This window comes from Spermophilus citellus (genome assembly GCF_964194105.1).
Source record: "Spermophilus citellus genome assembly, chromosome: 4".
In the NCBI taxonomy this organism is placed as follows: domain Eukaryota; kingdom Metazoa; phylum Chordata; class Mammalia; order Rodentia; family Sciuridae; genus Spermophilus; species Spermophilus citellus.
Genome location: NC_138185.1, coordinates 195,465,998 through 195,484,853, shown reverse-complemented (window position 1 = coordinate 195,484,853; position 18,856 = coordinate 195,465,998). Strand labels below are relative to the sequence as shown.

General features: G+C 41.0%; 2 protein-coding genes across 3 annotated transcripts; both read left to right on the top strand.

The window, feature by feature from the left end:
- Window positions 1-899: 899 nt before the first annotated feature.
- Window positions 900-18,411, top strand: RNASE4 (ribonuclease A family member 4). Of its 2 annotated transcripts, none has more exons than XM_081290220.1 (2): window positions 900-1,121; window positions 15,659-17,083. In XM_081290220.1, exon 2 carries the CDS (start codon window positions 15,676-15,678, stop codon window positions 16,117-16,119), a length of 444 nt encoding a protein of 147 aa, XP_081146346.1. In that variant the 5' UTR covers window positions 900-1,121; window positions 15,659-15,675; the 3' UTR covers window positions 16,120-17,083. The 2 variants fall into 2 exon arrangements, with proteins under 2 accessions (XP_081146346.1, XP_081146347.1); XM_081290221.1 differs by lacking the exon at window positions 900-1,121 and adding an exon at window positions 1,128-1,342 and having other exon boundaries at window positions 15,659-18,411.
- Window positions 11,899-13,790, top strand: ANG (angiogenin). The gene has a single exon (XM_081291857.1). The coding sequence runs from the start codon at window positions 13,038-13,040 to the stop codon at window positions 13,530-13,532; it is 495 nt and encodes a 164-aa protein (XP_081147983.1). The 5' UTR covers window positions 11,899-13,037; the 3' UTR covers window positions 13,533-13,790.
- Window positions 18,412-18,856: the final 445 nt, after the last annotated feature.

Sequence of the window (18,856 nt, the reverse complement as noted above, 5' to 3'; positions counted from 1 at the left end):
TAGGATCTTATGCCAACGCGAGGGTAGAAGCAGGCCAGTCCAAAACTCCCGGTGCGCCTGTCCTGGGCTCAGGACTCTACTGTCCTGCGATCGAGGTCCGCTCCGGTCCTGAAGCTCCAACCTGGTTCGCTTCAGGCTCGAGCATGAAGTTAGACCCTCCCGGACCTGGCTCAGTGGAACTCAAGCGTGTGGCCTGAATTCTGAAAAGCTGCCTCTCTGATCTCCCTGATCTCCTGGGTCCGGAGGTTTACAGGACGTGGGAGGGAAGGAGAATAAGCGGGGACGGGTCCAGTGTCAAATGTGGAAGTTGGTAAAGATGGGAGAAAGAACTAAGCAAGATGGAAAGAAAATGTTACCAAAAGAAAGAAAGAAAACTAAAACTCAGAACGCAAGAGCACCCTGGCGGCCAATTGCTGGCGCAAAAGTGTAGTTCAGAAGGAGGCTGAGAAAACCGACAGCGCCGTGGCTCGTTGGTCTAGGGGTATGATTCTCGCTTTGGGTGCGAGAGGTCCCGGGTTCAAATCCCGGACGAGCCCAGCCGGCGGGGTTTTTTTTTTTTTTCTTCTTCTTGTTTTTACACCTTTTGACAACCGCTGGAAAAAAGCTAAATTCAGTCTAAACTAATCACACTTGAGTTACCCTGTTAAAGAGGACAGCCCTGAATGAACGTGGCAAATGTGGCTAGTGACTGGTGACTGAACAAAATTCCCTGGGTTCTCTGGGATGCCTTCAGGGCGCCCTCGTTCTTGGGAGGAAGTTCTGCTCTGGTCTGATCTTCCCTGAGGCTGTGTCCTCCCTGCGGCTGCCCCTCAGGTTCTACCTAGCGGCGGGGCGGGGTCCCCCCCGGCTCGCTTTCTGTCCGGTGGGGATTGGCTAGTTGCCCAGGGGCGGAGGTTGTGGCGTCTGAAGGCGGATACAGGCGGGAGGCGCCTCCTCTGCGAAATCCCGCCGGGTCCCAAGCCACGTCGAAACTAGAACGCGGACTCTCTTCTCCGCACCCCATCCCGGTCGGTGCGCACCCGCCGGCGCGCGCTCACACCGCAGATCTCCATCGAGGTTTAAAAGCACATCCGTACGTTTTCTACCAGCTCTCCATCAGCTTACTGGGGAGGAAGGAGCGGGTGAGAAACAAAATCTTCTTTCCACTGTCCTGACGTTTCTGCCGCCTAGTTCCCAGGCCGAGGTTGGGTTCGCACCCCTGCTCCTCTTCCCGCTTCTCGGTAGCCTGGCCAGGAGCGATTTGGCCGTGGGAATCCCTTCTTGGCCGAGGCCGTGTGGGACTCATCAGAGAGGCGTTGGAGGACCGGACTGAGGAATTGAGGAGCGGGGAAGGAAACTAAAGGTCTTTTTTTTTTTTTTTTTTTTTTTTTTTTTGCAGGAGTAAGCAATATTTTGTTCCCTCCCCGAGTTTTACTTTACTCAGCTAGGCAGAGATGCCAGCGCGAATGCCCCATTGTCCTGAATCCAGGCTCAGAAGGGACCACAGATTTTGCAAACTGAGGAGAGGCCTGGGGGGAAGTCTACGGTTGATCAAAAACGAGCAAAACTTTGCCAGGTGCCCAGGGTGATCATCAGATTTGTGAAGCAGGCCTTGTCCATTTTTTGCCCACATACTAACTTTTGGAGACGGGTGTTTCCGTTTTCTGTTTTCTGTCTCCCACCCTTACCACACCCTTAGCCAGTGTTATGAAATTCTTGGAAACCTTTGCCAACTGCCTCTTCTCTAAGCTTTCTTACTGGTTTCTAGTTCTCCTTCTCTGAGACAACACATCAAATGAGAACTTAACATTGGTAACTCAGAACATCTTTCTTTTAGAAAGGGCAGTGAAAACCATTTCAGTTACATTCCCAGAGCTGGGAAATTTCGAAGGAGCCAAGCCCACAGCCAACTTTTCAGAAGCAGTCTCCAGTATTCAAAAATCTGCTTAACCACACAGCTAGGTCGTTAATGCTGAAGGGTAATTTTGTCACAGCGACTTTAATTCCAGCAATTCTTTTGCAGATAATATGGGGAATAAATATTTTTGGAACATATGAAAATATTCAATATAGGCTTCCTTTAAAAGACTCATTCAGTATCAGCTTTAAAATTAACTTTGATTAGCTGGGCCTGGTGGGCAAACATGTAATTCCAGGGACTCAAGAGGATGAGGCACAAGTTCAAAGACAACCTCAGCAACTTAAAAAAACAAAACAAAACAAAACAAAACAAAACAAAAAAAAAACAGGCTGGGGATGTAAACCCTCATGGGTTCAATCCCTGGTACCAAAACAAAACAAAAACTTTGATTTTGATTTTTCAGAAATTACTCAAATGGCAACTAAAAGCTATGTGGTACATTGGAGAGCTTCTATTCCCAGGAGCATCATAAGTTCTTGGGCAACTAATATCTCCATCTGATTCTCAGTTTCATCATCAGTAAAATGCATCTTACTAGAGAGGAAGAAACCAATGAGAAACATAATCCTCTTTAGTTCCTCAGGGTCCCTCCCTCTCTTATTCCCCCACTGTGTGGGGTAGTGATGCATTAGTAATATAACTCTTAGATAAAAGAAGGTACTTTAGTAAAATAGAGATGAATTACGGGGGAAATTGTTCAAGGAAAAGAGGAATGGCCTTGGCTCTAGTGAGAAAGCAAATGGCAGGTTATAAGCAGATAAGAGTAAGAGGTTTCGTGAGTTATCATTGGAAGCATTTGCCTGTGACTCAAATTAAAGTAGGTGGATTAATAAGAGGACCAATGCACATGGGTGAAACCTGTTTTAGTATTTTTAATTTAATCTGTATTTGAGCCAAGAAAAGTCTCTGTAAACAGTTGTTTTCAGAAGAATGCCTGGGAAAGAGGGAATAGGCAGGCACAAAGCCCAAAGTTTGTTGAAAAGTGAATGTTTAATTTTTGTCTTTTGAGATATAGATATGTCCTCAGGACTTTGTTCCCATTCACCTTCAGTCAACAGTGTCCCTGTTTCCTGGAGCCATGACCCTTCTTCTTCATGTGTTTCCTCCTTTAACTATTACCTCTGTTACTGAATAAGTGTTGTATTTATTGCTATAAATGTTACTGTTATAACAGAATTTAGAGTACATGTAATTCATTCCTTCCATCACCTAATTTTGTATTTACTCCTAACGACAGAATCACACATGTATACTCTGTATAAAGGAGGAAAGTACATAAACACTAGAATCTTTGGAAGGAACATTTCATGCTTCTTGTGTCTACATGTGAGGACACAACTGGCTGGGGAGAGAGACATAGGAAAAAAATCCAGAAAAAGGGAATAACTTTTAAGTTCAAGTTGTCAGAACATTTTTCATTTTTAAATTTACTTATTTTATATATTTATTATATATAAATTTTATATATTTATGTGGTTCTGGGATGTGAACCCAGGGACCCTTTACCACTGAGCTACATCCCCAAGTAGTTAAGTTGCTGAGTGTCTTGCTAAATTGCCCAGGCAAAACTGTGATCTTCCTGCCTTAGCCTCCTGAGATACTAGGATTACAGGCATGTACCACCATACCCCACAGAACTTTTTTTTTTATGAGTATTTTTTTAAAATCAGCAATGCTTTGCATGTATTAAAATTACTGACAAAGATATAATGTTTGTTAATCATAGACTATAATTTCTTGTATTTTGAAACACACATGAGTAAGTACTAGATGTATTTTAATGAAATAGCAAAACTTTCTTTTCTGTACCAGGGTACTTTACCACTGAACCAATCCTCATCCCTTTTTATTTTTTTATTTTGAGACAGGGTTTTGCTAAGTTACTTAGGGCCTTGCTAAGTTTCTGAGACTGGCTTTGAATTCGCCATCCTCCTGCCTCCGGCTCCAGAGTCACTGCGATTACAGGTGTGCACCACCATGCCTGGCTGATGTGTTTGTTTTTTTAAAAAAAACAAACAACCCTATTTTCTCTTTCAACATAACCTCCTTCTACCTAGTTGAAAAGTAAAGAAATGGCTTTTTGCATTATCAACTATGTGAGCAGGTTGTGAATCCTCTAGGGTTGTCAGGCAGAGAAGGGCTCTGACTGTATTCAGAGGCCTGAGGCTACTCCTTCCTACTACCCCGTGACTAAAAGTAGAGGCAGCTCTGTTCTGATGAGATGGTGCTTGAATTGGTGTTTCAAGGCCAGAGGCATGTATGTGTGTGTGTGTGTGTGTGTGTGTGTGTGTGTATCCATGGGTGTGTGTGCAAATTGTGGGTTAGGATAGAGCACCTTATCTTAGTTCTTAGGCTATTTATCAGAGAAGGGACATATTAATCAAGTCGTTTCTAGCTGTGGGAGTTGGCTGCTGCTTCTACTGATGACTGCTGAAGCAATTGGGGTGTTGCAATCAGTCTGGCATCTCTCCTCCCTAACAAACAAGTGGTCCATAACTTTTTAGACCTTAGCTCTCCAGTGTCCTTTTAAATGGTAATGTGTGATTAATTTAAAATAGGTACCATTTGCAAATGGTGTTTGCCCACAAAAGGAACCAAGCATTTGGGCACTCTGTTGGATGCCAGTTGAAGCCCCATCTTGTGGGCTCCTATGTGCTGTTATTTCTCTTTGCTCCTGAAATACTTTAAACTTTGGCACTTGGCAGAACAAACTTTGGCTTTTGGTGTTTGATGGTACGTCAGAGGCATGCCAGCCCATCCCTTTCCAAGGACTCCAGGACCTCTGAGGCATCAGGTCCTATGGGCAAGCAGTATGTGGCAGTTTGCTTTAGTCCTCTTCTCATTACCCCCAACCTCTTTTCCTTTTAGCTCAGGGTTTGACTGGGGATGCTGGGACAAGGACAACAGTGAAGCTCAGGCAGGTCTGTGCTCCAACAAAACTGAAAACTGGTCCTTTTCCATACAAGGGGTGCTTTGCCACTGAACTATATCCCCCAGCCCTTTTTATGTTTTATTTTGAGACTGAACCTTGCCACCCACTTTTCTTCTGCCTTAAATCATCAAGCTTCCCCAGTTACCAGAAACTGTTCTTAACAAAGGATCTGAAGCACATTCCTAAGGTTGTGTAAATTACTGTCAGATATGTAAAGACTTTACCCTCCTAGGGATTTTTTTTTTCATTGGAGCCAGGACCAATACCTCAGAAATGAAGGGTACTCAGTGGGATTTCAGAAATGAGCAATAAGCTAGAAGCAGAGCCTTCCTGAGACCCTTGAAAGCCTTCCTTCTCTGTCTGGAAATCAGGACTGCCTAAATTAGTGACTGCTACCATGCCACTCTCATTTGTAAACCTTCAAGAGAAAGGAGTGATGGTTAGCAGACTATTTTCCTGGTTACCCTATCCTGAAGTAAAACCAGGTTGATCCCATCCAATTATAAGTACTCCAAATCAGTGCACCTTTTTTTCTGAAGTTCCCAGCCTGCAAATTAGCTTTTAACCTACACAGTAAGGCTGAGTTTTTACCTGTCCTGTTTCAGCTCCCTCTGAGAGGTCTATTCCTGCCATACAAAGTGACCTGTGCTTCTGAGAGTGACTAAAGGTGACAATACACAGTGTCCTCTTCCTTTCTGGTAGAGCAAATGGTATGAACCGATGCTCCAGTTCTTTGTCCAGACTTGCCTCAAAAGTGTCCCAACATGATTCCCATGTGGGGGAAGGTAGTTTGCCCTTGCTCCTGCCCCCCCTACTCCACTCCTGTAGTGAATCCCTAAAAGAGAATAAGTACAGCTTTAGTTATCTATATATGATTATTACATAGAAAGATGGAACAAAATGTATAAATTGACAATCAATTGAAGTGAATATTATGTTTCCCCCTAGATACAAGATTACAAGGTAAGTATACAACAATCACAGTGAATTTCTTCCTTTTTTTTTTTTTTTTTTTAGAGAGGGGATTGAATCAAGGGGTGCTTTGCTACTGAACTACATCCCCAGCCCTTTTTATGTTTATTTTGAGAATGAGCCTTGTTAAGTTGCTTATGGTCCTGCTAAATTGCTGAGGCTGGCCTCAACTTGTGATCTTCTTGCCTGAGCTTCCTGAATCACTGGGATTGTGGACTTAATTACACTGCTTTGCTATTGACTCTCTGAGTTTTAGAGAGATTTCATGAAATAGCTAGGTGTGGTTCAATTCCCAGTACCAAAGAGAGAAAGACAGATTTTATGAAACAAAACTTATTTTTATTTAAGTTGTATGTGTGTGGTATGGAGGTTGTACCCAGGGCCTCACATATGCTAGGTGAACACTCTACTACTAAACAACAACCCTCCCCACTCCTTTATTCAATTTTTTTATTGCAGGGTCTTCTCCCTAGGACTCAGGAAACTGAGTCAGAAGGGAATGTAAATAACACACACCATACTCCCCACACTGCTGTGTGGCCTGTGTATCTTTCTTCTACCCCTCATCATGTTCTTCTGTTAGGATGAATCCTTTCTTGAGGCATTACAGGTCCTCCTTACACAAACAGACTTCCTTCAGGCTGACTCACCTGCTTTTCAGACAGACCAGCATATATCTGAGGTTAACTCAGTGCTGTCATCTTGGGATCTCTGCTAAATGCTTGCCTGGTTGCAGGTATGTACTGGATGCCAAGAACTAGCTGGGACTCAGAGGAGGCATTGCTGAGCTGAGTCTGGAAAAACAAGTAGATTTTCTCTCTGCAGTTTAAGGGCTTGAAGTCTGACTCCACCATTCATCTGCTGTTTGATCTTGGAGTTTCTAATAAGCAAAAGAGACTTATGTAATACCTACCTCACACAGCCCAGAGGGTTAAATGTAGTCATGTATATGAGAGCTTCACAAAATAAAGGGTAACACTGATTATTATAATTACTGTAATGATTTCAAGTGCAGTTGCTTTACTGGCAGCCATCCTGTCTTGAGTTGTCACTTTCTCAAACATGGGCAGATTGAACACCTGGTGTGGGGATGACAACAGAGTGTTGAGGATTTAAAACAGGATGACAGTGTTCTAGATGCAGCACAAATTTAGGTGAGTACTGGGAGTCTGGGAATTTGGGGCATCCCACTTTTGCTTAATATTTGAAACTATAGGATGTAGAAAGTGATAATGGTGACAGAGGCCCATGTTCCTATATAAGTAGTGATGCTACTTTGTGAGTGTCTGAAAGAGCGAAGTTGCATCAGTGGTGGAGATAATCAATTTTGCAACTGTTTTTGTCAAGGAACAGAAGATGGAGTGCTCAGAGTTAGTCTCTTGTGCACAGGTAAAGATAAAAGGAAGGCGAAGCCTTTACCATTTATGTATGATATATCAAGTGCATAAATGTATTCTGCTGTCATATATAACTAATTAGAAAAAAATTACAAAAAAAAATTTAAAAGGAAAGAGAAGCCTAAGAAACACATCGAGGTTATTTCTGGGGGTAGCATCTGGGAGGCTGAGGTAGGAGGCAGAGTATTAATAGCTGTCACATAACCTTCACTAAAAGTGTTTTTCTGGTTCCATGAAATTTCTAGTATAACCTTCTTAGCATCCTTTCATGAAACCAAATTCAATAGATACACAGAAAGTACAGTAGAAAAGCAACCACAGGAAGACCATAACTTACTCTATAGACTTCTTCCAAGGCAGTTCTTGGAGTTGGCTCATCAGGTCAAAGATAATATCTTAAAGATTCAGATAACTGTGTGTGAACAATGAAACCTCAGTTCTGTTGTGGGCGAGAATAAGAACATGGACATCAGAAAGAGGCAGCTTTGGGATGAAAGGCCATGTTTACCAAACTTTTCCCCCAGGACAGATTTCCAGTCCATTCAGGTGGGTTAATATTTGATCCAGTCATGCCCAGGGAAAAGGTGAATGACTCTCCTCGTTTGTCTAAGAGCAGGGTCCTTGGTTTGCTTGTCTCTGCCAGGATTTGGGACCTTAGGTCAGTTCTCCCACCCCTTCATGTGAACACTATATAATCAGAACCAGGAGGGACCTCTACGTTCACACAGCTGGAACTCATCTCCAGGAAGAACAGCCAGATCCATCTCTAGTTGGAGGGAAACTGCCAGATTTTTGTAAGATTCTTCCTCCTGGGTAATCTATTGTTATATTTCTTTATATCTATATACTATTTCTAGTCATTCATCCATTTCAATGAAATGCTTTATCCCTTTTTAAGATCTCTGGGACCAAGTTGATGAGATAAAAAGAAAAAAAATAAGACTCTCAAATTTAAAATGTAAACAGTTTTCTTTTGGGATAACCTGTATGTGTATAATAGGAAATTAGTGGGATTGGGAGCAAGTGGAGGTTTAAGGCCATTCCTAAATTGTAATAAAATCCCCAGAGATCTGGAAAGCCATTTGCTAAAGGGCATCTGAAATACTTATGCTCCTGCCCCCATTATAAGCATTATATGTGGTTTAAGGAGAGATACAGAAAGTATGCTTTCAGCACTGTTTCCTTCTAACATCCCGAACAGATTTCTTTACTTAGAAAAGTTTTGGAAGCTCTTTAAAAACAAAGTGGAACACTTTGTTTGGGATCAAAAGAAGGTACACTGGCCAATTGAAGGGAAGAAACAAGAGAGATAATGGGAAGAATATGCATTTAGTGTTATTGTTTGCCTCCGGAAGATATTGCCCTAGAATGTATAAAAGGGCCAGACTACATTTATGAAAATGATAACCATAATTACTCATCATAAACTGTCATGTTAACTCGCTAGTACCTAAAGGTTGGTACAGCCCTTGGATACAAAACATTACCTTTGAGAAAAGGATGGGGATATTAATTGTTATGAAGATTTAGGGATTAGTTTGAGATAAAAGATAAAGGAGTCTGAAGAACATTGTGACATATTCCACTGATAAAAAGTCAACTGACAGTTCCATGTTTGGGTATAGATGCGTATCTGAGTAAAGCTCTGTATGTATAATACACCAAAATACATTCAGATCCTTGGCCTAGGCGGATTCATTTCTACCTCACAAATAATCTGACTCTTGTTTTCTCCCAATTCCATTTTGCCTGGTCTTGGGAAATTTGGGGTTGAACATGTAAATGAGGAGGTTGAATATGTGAGGAGGCAGATTGTAAATATCACTGGTTGTGGTGTGTGCTGATTGGGGTTTGGTTTCTATGTGTTTTAGGGAGTCAAGATTACAATAAAACTGAACAGTCCGAATTACAAAATGAGTTTACGAATTCTGCGAATTGGAAACAACGTTACCCCTCCCCCTTGCCATATTAAGACCTGAGGGCTTTCAAACTCCAAAGAGTAACCTGTGTTTTAGGAGGTAAAGCCCTCCTATAGTATCAGTCTAATCCCTTAACTAAAGATGATATGTGGACTTGTCTTACACACCTAGCTTTAAGAGATGATGCATCTCAGTAAGACAAGACTACAGATCACCCTATTACCAGTTTCTGATACCCTTATGGTCAGATTATCATTTTCTTCTTCCTCTTCCTCCTCCTCCTCCTCTGCTAGCTGGTGCTTTATGCCACCAACCAAACTTACATAAATCTGTCTCTACAATTCCGTTGCCATTGGACTTATGCTACTGATACAGGTAAAGACTCTGTTATACCTAGAACCATGGACTTTCTGACTTTAGAGTTAGCAACTCTTGTTTTATAAATGAAAAAAAACCTATGCCTGAAGAGGAAAATGAAATTAGTCATTTAGACAATATTGCCTCTCTATGTGAGGCAAGCACAGGATTCAAGGTAAATAATGTGGGCCCTGCCCTCCTGTAGATTATACACCAGTAGGAAACACTGACAAGTAAATAGTCTAATGTTTGTTCAAGATCACATGAGTCATAGCATTCTTGGAAAGAGCACCCATAAAACCTGACAACAGGTAAATCTATTTTGTGATATCCTTATGGTCAGATTATCATTTTCTTCTTGTTCTTCTTCCTCCTCCTCCTCCTCCTTCTCCTCCCCCTCCTTCTTCTTCATTCTTTTTCTATGTACATGACAATAGAATGTATTTTGGTATATTATACATCATGAAGTATAACATTCTAATTAGGATTCTATTCTTGTGGTTGTACATGATACAGAGTTACCTTGGTCCTATGTTCAAATACAAGGAAATTTATGTGTAATTCATTCTACCATACTTCGTATTCCCTTCCCTTCGTTCCCCTTTGTCTCATCCAATGGACTTTTATTCTTCCCCTCCCCACGACCATTGTTGTGGGTTAGCATCCACATATTAGAGAGAACAGTCTGTCTTTGGGACACTGGCTTATTTCACTTAGCATAATATTCTACAGTTCCATCCATTTACCAGCAAATAATTTCATTCTTCTGAATGGCTAAAGGTCTTCATGGTCTTAATATCTAAAGCATAGAAAGTTTGGACAGAAACTCAGCAGAGCTGCAGCTCAGACTCCCTTCTGTGAACATTAATATACCCATAACCTGTATATTGGCACCTCTAAGGACCAATTGTCGTTCTACTTAAGGGAAGACATTACTAACATCCCTAGCCACCACTACCACCTAATGGCTCTTTTGAGTACTATCTGCCCTTGTTCTGCTTCCTAATTTTTGAACTCAGGGATTCTGGTACCAGAGGGATGTTGACTATGTGACTTCCATGTTCCTCTCCAATCTTGAGAACTTGATATTTTACTGTTGCCTGTGATGTTTGAAGTCAATATTTGTCCAATATATGACAATATATTTAATTGATTACAAATCAGTGAAAGGGATAAGATTTAAAAAAAAAACAGAGAAAACACTCCCAGGAGACTGAAAAGCACAGTATAAATGTGAAGAACTTGTCACACAGGTAGCAAGGTACCCCAGCCATGTGTGAATACTTGTTATTATTTTAGGGGTGGCTGTCACTTTTGCAATCATTGCCACATTCTTGGTAAATTCCAGAACACACTTTTACTTGATTCTCTTACAAATTGTAGTCTCTTGCTTAATGGAAACTTTTTAAGCTGCAATTTATTTCTGTACTGTGAAATAATTAAAAGATTCCTTGGTGTCTAACTTGGCATTCTTCAACAATGTACCAAATTTGTCTACAGTTACCATGAAACAGACAAGGAGGATCAATGCTTATTAGAAAGACAGCTTGCTTTCAATCATAAATTAAATGAGTTATTGGTAGACAAATTACTTAAAAATAAAAGTTCTAAAACTCAGTTAAAATTTTACAGTGAAAAGCCATTTTTATTTATTTATCCAAAACTAATAATAAAAATAGCAGCATTTATAGATATTTGATATGAGATGGTATAGATCTATGGTGTTTTTTTTTAAAGGCTCGGAATGGTTTGGGTTTTGTGGGTTTTTTGTTTTTTGTTTGTGTTTTTTTTTTTTTTTTTTTTTTTTTTTTTTTTTGGTACAGGAGATTGAACCCAGGGGTGTGTGCTTAACCACTGAGCTGCATACACAATTCTTTTTTCTTTTATTTTGAGACAGGGTCTCACTAAGTTGCTTAGGGCCTTGCTAAATTGCTGAAGCTGATTTTGAACTTACAATCCTCCTGCCTCAGTCTCCAGAGCTACTGGGATTACAGGCATGCACCACCACACTTGGTTGAATGGTATTTAAATTTTTCTTCCAAGAACTAAGGTTACTGTCAGAAACTACTTGCTGCACGCTGGGCATAATGACACACACCTCTGGTCCTAGCTACTTAGGAGGCTGAGGTGGGAGGATCACTTGAGCCCACAAATTTGGGACCAATCTGGGCAACAGAGCAAGACCCCATCTCAAAAAGCAAAACAAAATAACAACATCAGAAAAATACTTTTTACAAATGCCAAAAACCTTTTAATTCTCAAAATTTCAAATTTTGTAAGAAATAAAATCTCAGAAGTTTGTGTCTGTTTTCTATTTTGTTATAATCCACATTTAATTCTATTTTCAATGATCTGTCATTGAATTAAAGTCATGTTCCAGGAGGAAGTTTATCCCAAAGCTGCGTTTGAGTCACACACATACCCACACACACACCCACATATACAATGGTGTGTGAATTCTACAGTTCAAGGCTATTAGCTCTTGACAGATGGTGGCAGGGATCTTCTTCTCTTTTTCTTTTCAGAATGATGTTGAGAAAAACATTTTAGCCAATTGCAAGTCTTTTGACCTTATGAAAAGATCTTGGGAATTTTTGTTTGTTTGTTTAGTTTAGTTTAGTTTTTTACCACATGGTAACATCATTTGCCAATTGAGGGACAGTTTATGTACATATGCAGAGAGAACTAGAAAATATTCTCTAGAATAATTCAAATTCCCCCACTGTGAGAAGCCCCTCAGAATAAACTTGAATTGCCTTTTCTGCTCTGTGGGAATTAACCTCAGACTCACTTCCAAGCATTGCATGGCTTCTTCCATGCTCCTCCCTGTTCTTTCTTTAGAGTATAAAACAATTCTGCCTTAGGCCATGAACCACAGACTTCTTAGAGAAGTGGAACTGCCTCTTTTCACCTCTAGGTGACACCACTCTCCACTGCTCTCCTCATAGAGAGATGATTGATTAAAATATATGTCCAGGAACCCATCTAAAGCAGTACTCAGGTGACCATTTTCTGGGCTCAGGATCCCTTAAAAGTCATCCTTCATAGCTCTCACACGAGTATTGTGGTCTCATCTCAGCAAATTGGAGCTGTCACATTCCTATTTAGGTTGGCATTTGGTGTGTCTTTTCTTTCTCTGTTTTAGGCAAGGTCTTATATCTTACCCAGGCTGGCCTGGAGCTCCTGGGCTCAAGTGATCTTCATCTTAATGGTCTTTAATGTCCTAAGGTCTTGCACAGTGCCCACACCCAGAAGAGACTTATATAATGTTTGGTATTAAATTATATGAATAAATTAAGAGTCTGAATGGATTTTGTAACACTATGACTGATAGAAAGGCAAACACTCAGTGATCCTAATAGATAAGGAAGAATGGCTGGAGTTGGAAGTTGTATTAGGAAAACTATTAAATAGACTTTCCAAAGAAATGGATTAACCCTAGGTAGAAAATTTAGTGAGGAAGACTAAAGAAAAGCTGTAATTAGGTGACTGAGGATGCCTGAGACATGATGCCCTGACAGAAAATTACCTGTCCTTTTAGCCTAATTTGGAATGAAGATATGTGCCCCTACCACTCCTCCTTTTGCCCTTGGCAGGAACCTCTGTTGGAAGCGATGGTGCTGGGCCTAGGCCCTTTATTGTTGGTCTTCATGCTGGGTCTGGTTGTGACCCCACCGACCCTGGCTCAGGATAACTCCAGGTACAAACACTTCCTGACCCAGCACTATGATGCCAAACCAAAGGGACGGAATGACAGATACTGTGAAAGCATGATGGAGAGACGAGAGCTGACCTCACCTTGCAAAGACACCAACACCTTTATTCATGGCAACAAGGGCAACATCAAGGCCATCTGTGGAAATAGAAATGGAAACCCTCACGGAGAAAACTTAAGAATAAGCAAGTCTCCTTTCCAAGTCACCACTTGCAAGCATGCAGGAGGGTCCCCTCGGCCTCCATGCCGGTACCGGGCTACAGCAGGGTTCAGACACATTGTTATTGCCTGTGAAAATGGCTTACCTGTCCACTTTGATGAGTCCTTTTTCCGTCTATAACCAGCAGGCCACTGCTGGCCACTGGCCCTGAGCTGGTTTTGCTTTCCTTTCCTTGAGCTTCCCCTCTATACTTCAGAACAGTGACAGCAGTATTCACTTCCAGGTGCCCAGAAAATAAGCCATCTGCATCTTTTGTGTTTTACAACCTATGTTTAATAAATAAAAATGTCTCTGAAACCAGTAAGAATCTCTCAACTGCTTCCAAAGAGGATAGAATGGAGTAGAAACATCTTTTTCTTTATCACCAGTTCCCCATCAGTCAATGGGGAGGTATACTTTACCTTTGTGGGAGGGTAAAGTTGATAAGCTCATCTATAGAGAGAGCTGGGAAAACTCTAGGGCTTACAGTTATAAGAAGAATTTTCAAGAGATGAAAACTGTTTTTTTTTCTTTTAAGTAATGAGCCAACATTACTTTCACAATTATGAGACCTTGGGAAGAAAGTTTAAAACCAACTACCAATACACCAATTATTAATTATGCTTTCTGTCTCTCTCTTTCCTTTTCCTCTCTCTTTCTTCTCTCTCTCTCTCTCTCTCTCTCTCTCTCTCTCTCTCTCTCTCTCTCTCTCTCTCACACACACACACACACACACACACACACATGACTCTTTTCCAGGAAATCACATGGTTATGGGAAGAGGCTCTGTTCTGCTGAAGTTAGAACCCAAGTACCAAGTGAACCTTCAGATATACTCTACTTCCCAGACCAATACCAGATGGCAGTTTTGGTCTGGGAAGTAGAGTATATCAAGCGTCAGCTCTTCCTGCCACTCTTCTTCCCAGAACCACTTTACTTCCTCTCTTTCCAACACAATTATCTTGTATCTTCAGCTATAATCAAAGGAATAGGATATAGAGGTTTGTGTCATTCTGTACAAAGGCAAAAGGTGACTATGAAATAGGAGGTGACATTTAAAAGAACAATAGTTATGTTTGGTAGTGGTCACTATCACCAAATCAAAGGATGGAGTAGTGGTGGAATGAAGTAGTCCCTCATAAGCCATCGCAGTCACTCACATGGTGGGCTCTTCCCTCAAGAAGCAGGATCTCTGAAAAGAAAGAACAGTAGTAAGGCTGGGGATATAGCTCAGTGGTAGAGCACTCATCTAAGCCTATTTGTGCAAATCCCAGGGTTCCATCCCCAGCACTGCCAAAAATAAAGGGACAGGTATCCATATATGTCAAACAAGGAGTTCAGCTGGGGCCAGACCTTGAACTACACAGGTAGAGAAGAATCTGTTTGACTCTCAAAAAACTATCTTTGCTGCTTCAGATTGCTCACTTCCTTTCAAATCAGAGCTGATTCCTCCCCAACATCCCCATTGCCGCCAGTAGAATCAACTCAGACCAGCGTCACAGTTCAAGTCAATTCTAGTAGCGACTGCCAGATGGCAGTATTGGTCTAGTCAGAGTTGTCAAGTGATTTACACCTCCATCCCTGAAACCTCAAGGGAGAGAAGCAATTCTGAGCATGTCTTTAATATCCTAATTTTAAACACACACACACACACACTTACACACGTATACATACATGTATGAAATCATATGTATGTATGTATATACACATATGATTTCCAAAGGACCTGATTTTATTCCACTTGGAGAATAGTCATATGAGAGCAAAGGCTAGTCTGAAATTTTACTCTATTCTCTTTTCTCCACCTCCCTCAATTCCTAGATGTAAGCTATTCAAATTGGTGCATAAACTTTCTTTGACCTGAGTTTGTCTAAACTGTTGGAACTTCCAGTAAATCAAACATTCCCCATACCAGGTAATTATATCACAAGACAATTCCAATTCTGTGTAGATTTGCATTTCCTCTTTTTGTACCTGGACCACACAGGCTTGGACAGCCACCCAGCAAGTCCTGTTCTGGTTCACTGTACAGCTTCTTTCTGGAAAAGAGAGTTTTGCATTTAGAGAAGTGCCATGTTGGAAAATTGTTCACTCGTGGGAAAATGAGGATGGGAAAAGTTGGGAGCAGAAAAGAGTGGCAAGATGGTACATAAAAGAAGGGGAAAGATGAGACTGTGGCGTCAAGGAAATATCAACGTGTCATTCTCAACCCCTCTCTCCAGAACCCAGTTCTCACTGTCCCTTCTCCTGCCTCTTGCTTTCTCTAGGCACCACTAAGGCGGTGATGGCTCTGCAGAGGACCCATTCATTGCTTCTGTTCTTGCTGCTCACCCTGATAGGGCTACAGCTGGTGCAGCCTTCCTATGGCCAGGATCGCATGTACCAGCGGTTTCTGCGGCAACACGTGGACCCTCAGGAGACAGGTGGCAATGATAACTACTGCAACTTGATGATGCAAAGACGGAAGATGACTTTACATCGGTGCAAGAGCTTCAACACTTTCATCCATGAAGACATCTGGAGTATTCGCAGCATCTGTAGCACCGAAAATATCCAGTGCAAGAACGGCAAGATGAACTGTCATGAGGGTGTAGTGAAGGTCACAGACTGCAAGGAGACAGGAAGTTCCAGGACCTCCAACTGCAGATATCGGGCTAAGGCAAGCACTAGGCGGGTGGTAGTTGCTTGTGAAGGTGACCCAGAGGTGCCTGTGCACTTTGACAGATAAATGCCATCCTTGGGTACTATATAGCCAGTGATTGGCCTCTGATTTACTCCAAGAATAGCAATGAGTAATGCATTTAAATTGTTTTGGACTCTGTCTCCTCTGCTCATTACTTACACTTTCCCTCTATGTAACCCATTTTATTAAGTATCCAAGAGAAATGGAGACAAACTATGGTGAGTCCAGGCTTTTCTATTATAAGCTTCTTTATAAAAGACAAGTCAACTTAGCCGTTTCAGATCCTATACTCTGGAATTGAGTCATTATGTGTATTTATATCACATTTCAAGCATTTTAAAGTACTTTCTTCTCAGTTATCTCATTTTCATACCCCTTGTACCTCTTTGATGCTGACAATGCTGTTAAGGGAATTTACTGAAGACCATTAAGTTAGTGGAAGATCTGAGACAAAATTCCAGTTGAATTGGCTCCTCATTCGGGGCTTTTTCTGTTCATTATAAGGAGTGTTTTGAAAGTGTCTGCTTTTTATTATTCCCAAAATTCAGCTGTTTGGGGAGTCATTAAATGTTTAGAAATAACATACTGGTAAAATTAGAGCTCTGTGTGATTTGACATTGTTATGTTTGTGTCTGATTATATCAAGGAATGGTATTAGAAAATTTCTCTTTTTCTTCGCAAACTTTTGATTCATCCTAAGATGTTAGGGTATTAAAAATGTACTAGATCATTAAGATTAATTTACTCTTAAAGTCAGGCATAGTGGAACAGGCCTGTAATCCTACCTACCTAGGAGCCTGAGGCAGGAAGATCACAAGTTGAAGGCCAGCCTGGATAACTTAGTGAGACCCCCATCTCAAAATAAAAATTAAAAAGGGCTGGGGAATGTAGCTCAGTGGTAGAGCATCCCCGGGTTCAATTCTCAGAACTGAAAAAAAAAAAGACTTCCTGTTTAAAAGATTTTTCATGTTTCCCTTGTAATTGTAATAAAAGACTTAATCTGCAAGTATCTAAAGGGATTTTTTTATTTTTACTTATTATTTTTATTTGTTAATTTTTCTCCTATACTCTAAGTTTGGGTCTTCCGTATATACACCTGAATATCCTCATACATTCTGGCCAGAATGCACATCAGATCCATGACCACAGCACAGAAACATTTATCTTGTTTATTTCAGAAGAAGTGATTCATCTCAAAAACAAGTCTCACACCCATTCCCTCACCCTTTGGAGATTCAGAAATAAATTGGAGAGCAGAGATATACGAAGATGCTACCTGCAAGGAGGGAAGTGTGTGGGGAGGGGAGAATAAATTGAAAATATTTAAATAACAGAAGATACAGAAAGAAATTTTATTCGAACTCCCCTTATCTGATTAATGCATAGCTTCCTGAAAATAACAGCCAGCATTAACTTCCCTCCATGGGAATCTCCAGGCAGGAGGTATTCCAAGACAATTGTACAAATAAACCTTACCTGAACCTTTCATTTATACTCTCTAAAAGTCCATTTGCTTTCCCAGAGAGCACTTCCTCTCTCTAAAAGCACGTCAGTGCCCCAGTGTTTGAAACCTGTGGAGGGGCTTGGTGGTGTGGCAACAGTACTTGCAGGGACAACAGAAGCCATTTCACTCCATTGCAGAGTTCAGACATTGCTTCAAGATCACAAGCATCATGACAAATTCACAAACACTTATCAGGCTTTCCAGTCACTGAAACGCCATGGAATTGGAGAGTATTATTGAAGTTTGGTGCCTATTCATTTCCATAATGGATTCAGCAAAGTCCTTTTCTTTGGACTTCAAAGTTCCATTAAGGAGCATCTGCCTACTGCAGTGATTCACACGATGCTCTTTTCGTCAATGACCTTATCTGTGGAGGTCTGTTGGGTGCCATGGTGGGATTCTTGGTTTCGGGATATTTTTTCCCCTCAATTAATGTTATAAAAATTCGTATACAATCTCAGATTGGTGAAAATTTTCAATCTTTCCTCAAGGTTTTAAAAACAAATCAGGGTAGAATAGGACAGGAGACAGACAAATATTTTCAGAGGTGTCCACCTGAATGACCATGGGTCCCTTATCTCTTGGCGCATAATCAATGCCACTTACGAGTTCTTGTTGAAGGTTATATGAAAAAAGTCATTGGTGAAGTTCCATTTATCAACTAAATAGACCTAGAAATGCAGTTTGGTCTTGTTCCTAATTGACTCAAATTCAAGTTGGTGTCATTAAGTCCACGTCTCAGGAATTATGGGCAAAGCTATTTTCTTTAAGCTTCAACAACAAGAACAAAACAATAAAAAGTTTCAGTAGGAAACTTAAAAAGAAGAAGAAGGGGTACAGGGTAAGGAGGAGGGGAAGGATGAGAAGAAGGAAGAAGAAAAAAATAATCTAACTTATCCCTTCATCCTAGCCCTCCCACAAGTTATGAATAGAACCAGTTTCCTTTCCTCCTATTGATCTGTTTACTGTTGATTCATAGGTCCTTGGCCATAGAACGTTGGTAGATGGAGGGCAAGGTTTTCCTCCAACAGTTTGTCCATATATGAGTAAGGACAGCCAGGCACAGTGGCAACATCTATAATCCCAGTAATTTAGGAAGTTGAAGCAGGAGAATTGCCAAGTTTAAGACCAGCCTCAACATCTTAGTAAGACTCTGTTTCAAAAATTAAAAAGGATTAGGGATTAGGTCAGTGGTAAAGCACCCCTGGGGTTAATCTCCAATCCAAAAAAAAAAAAAAGAGTGAGGACAGAGAATTCTGCCCTTGGCACCGTCCATGT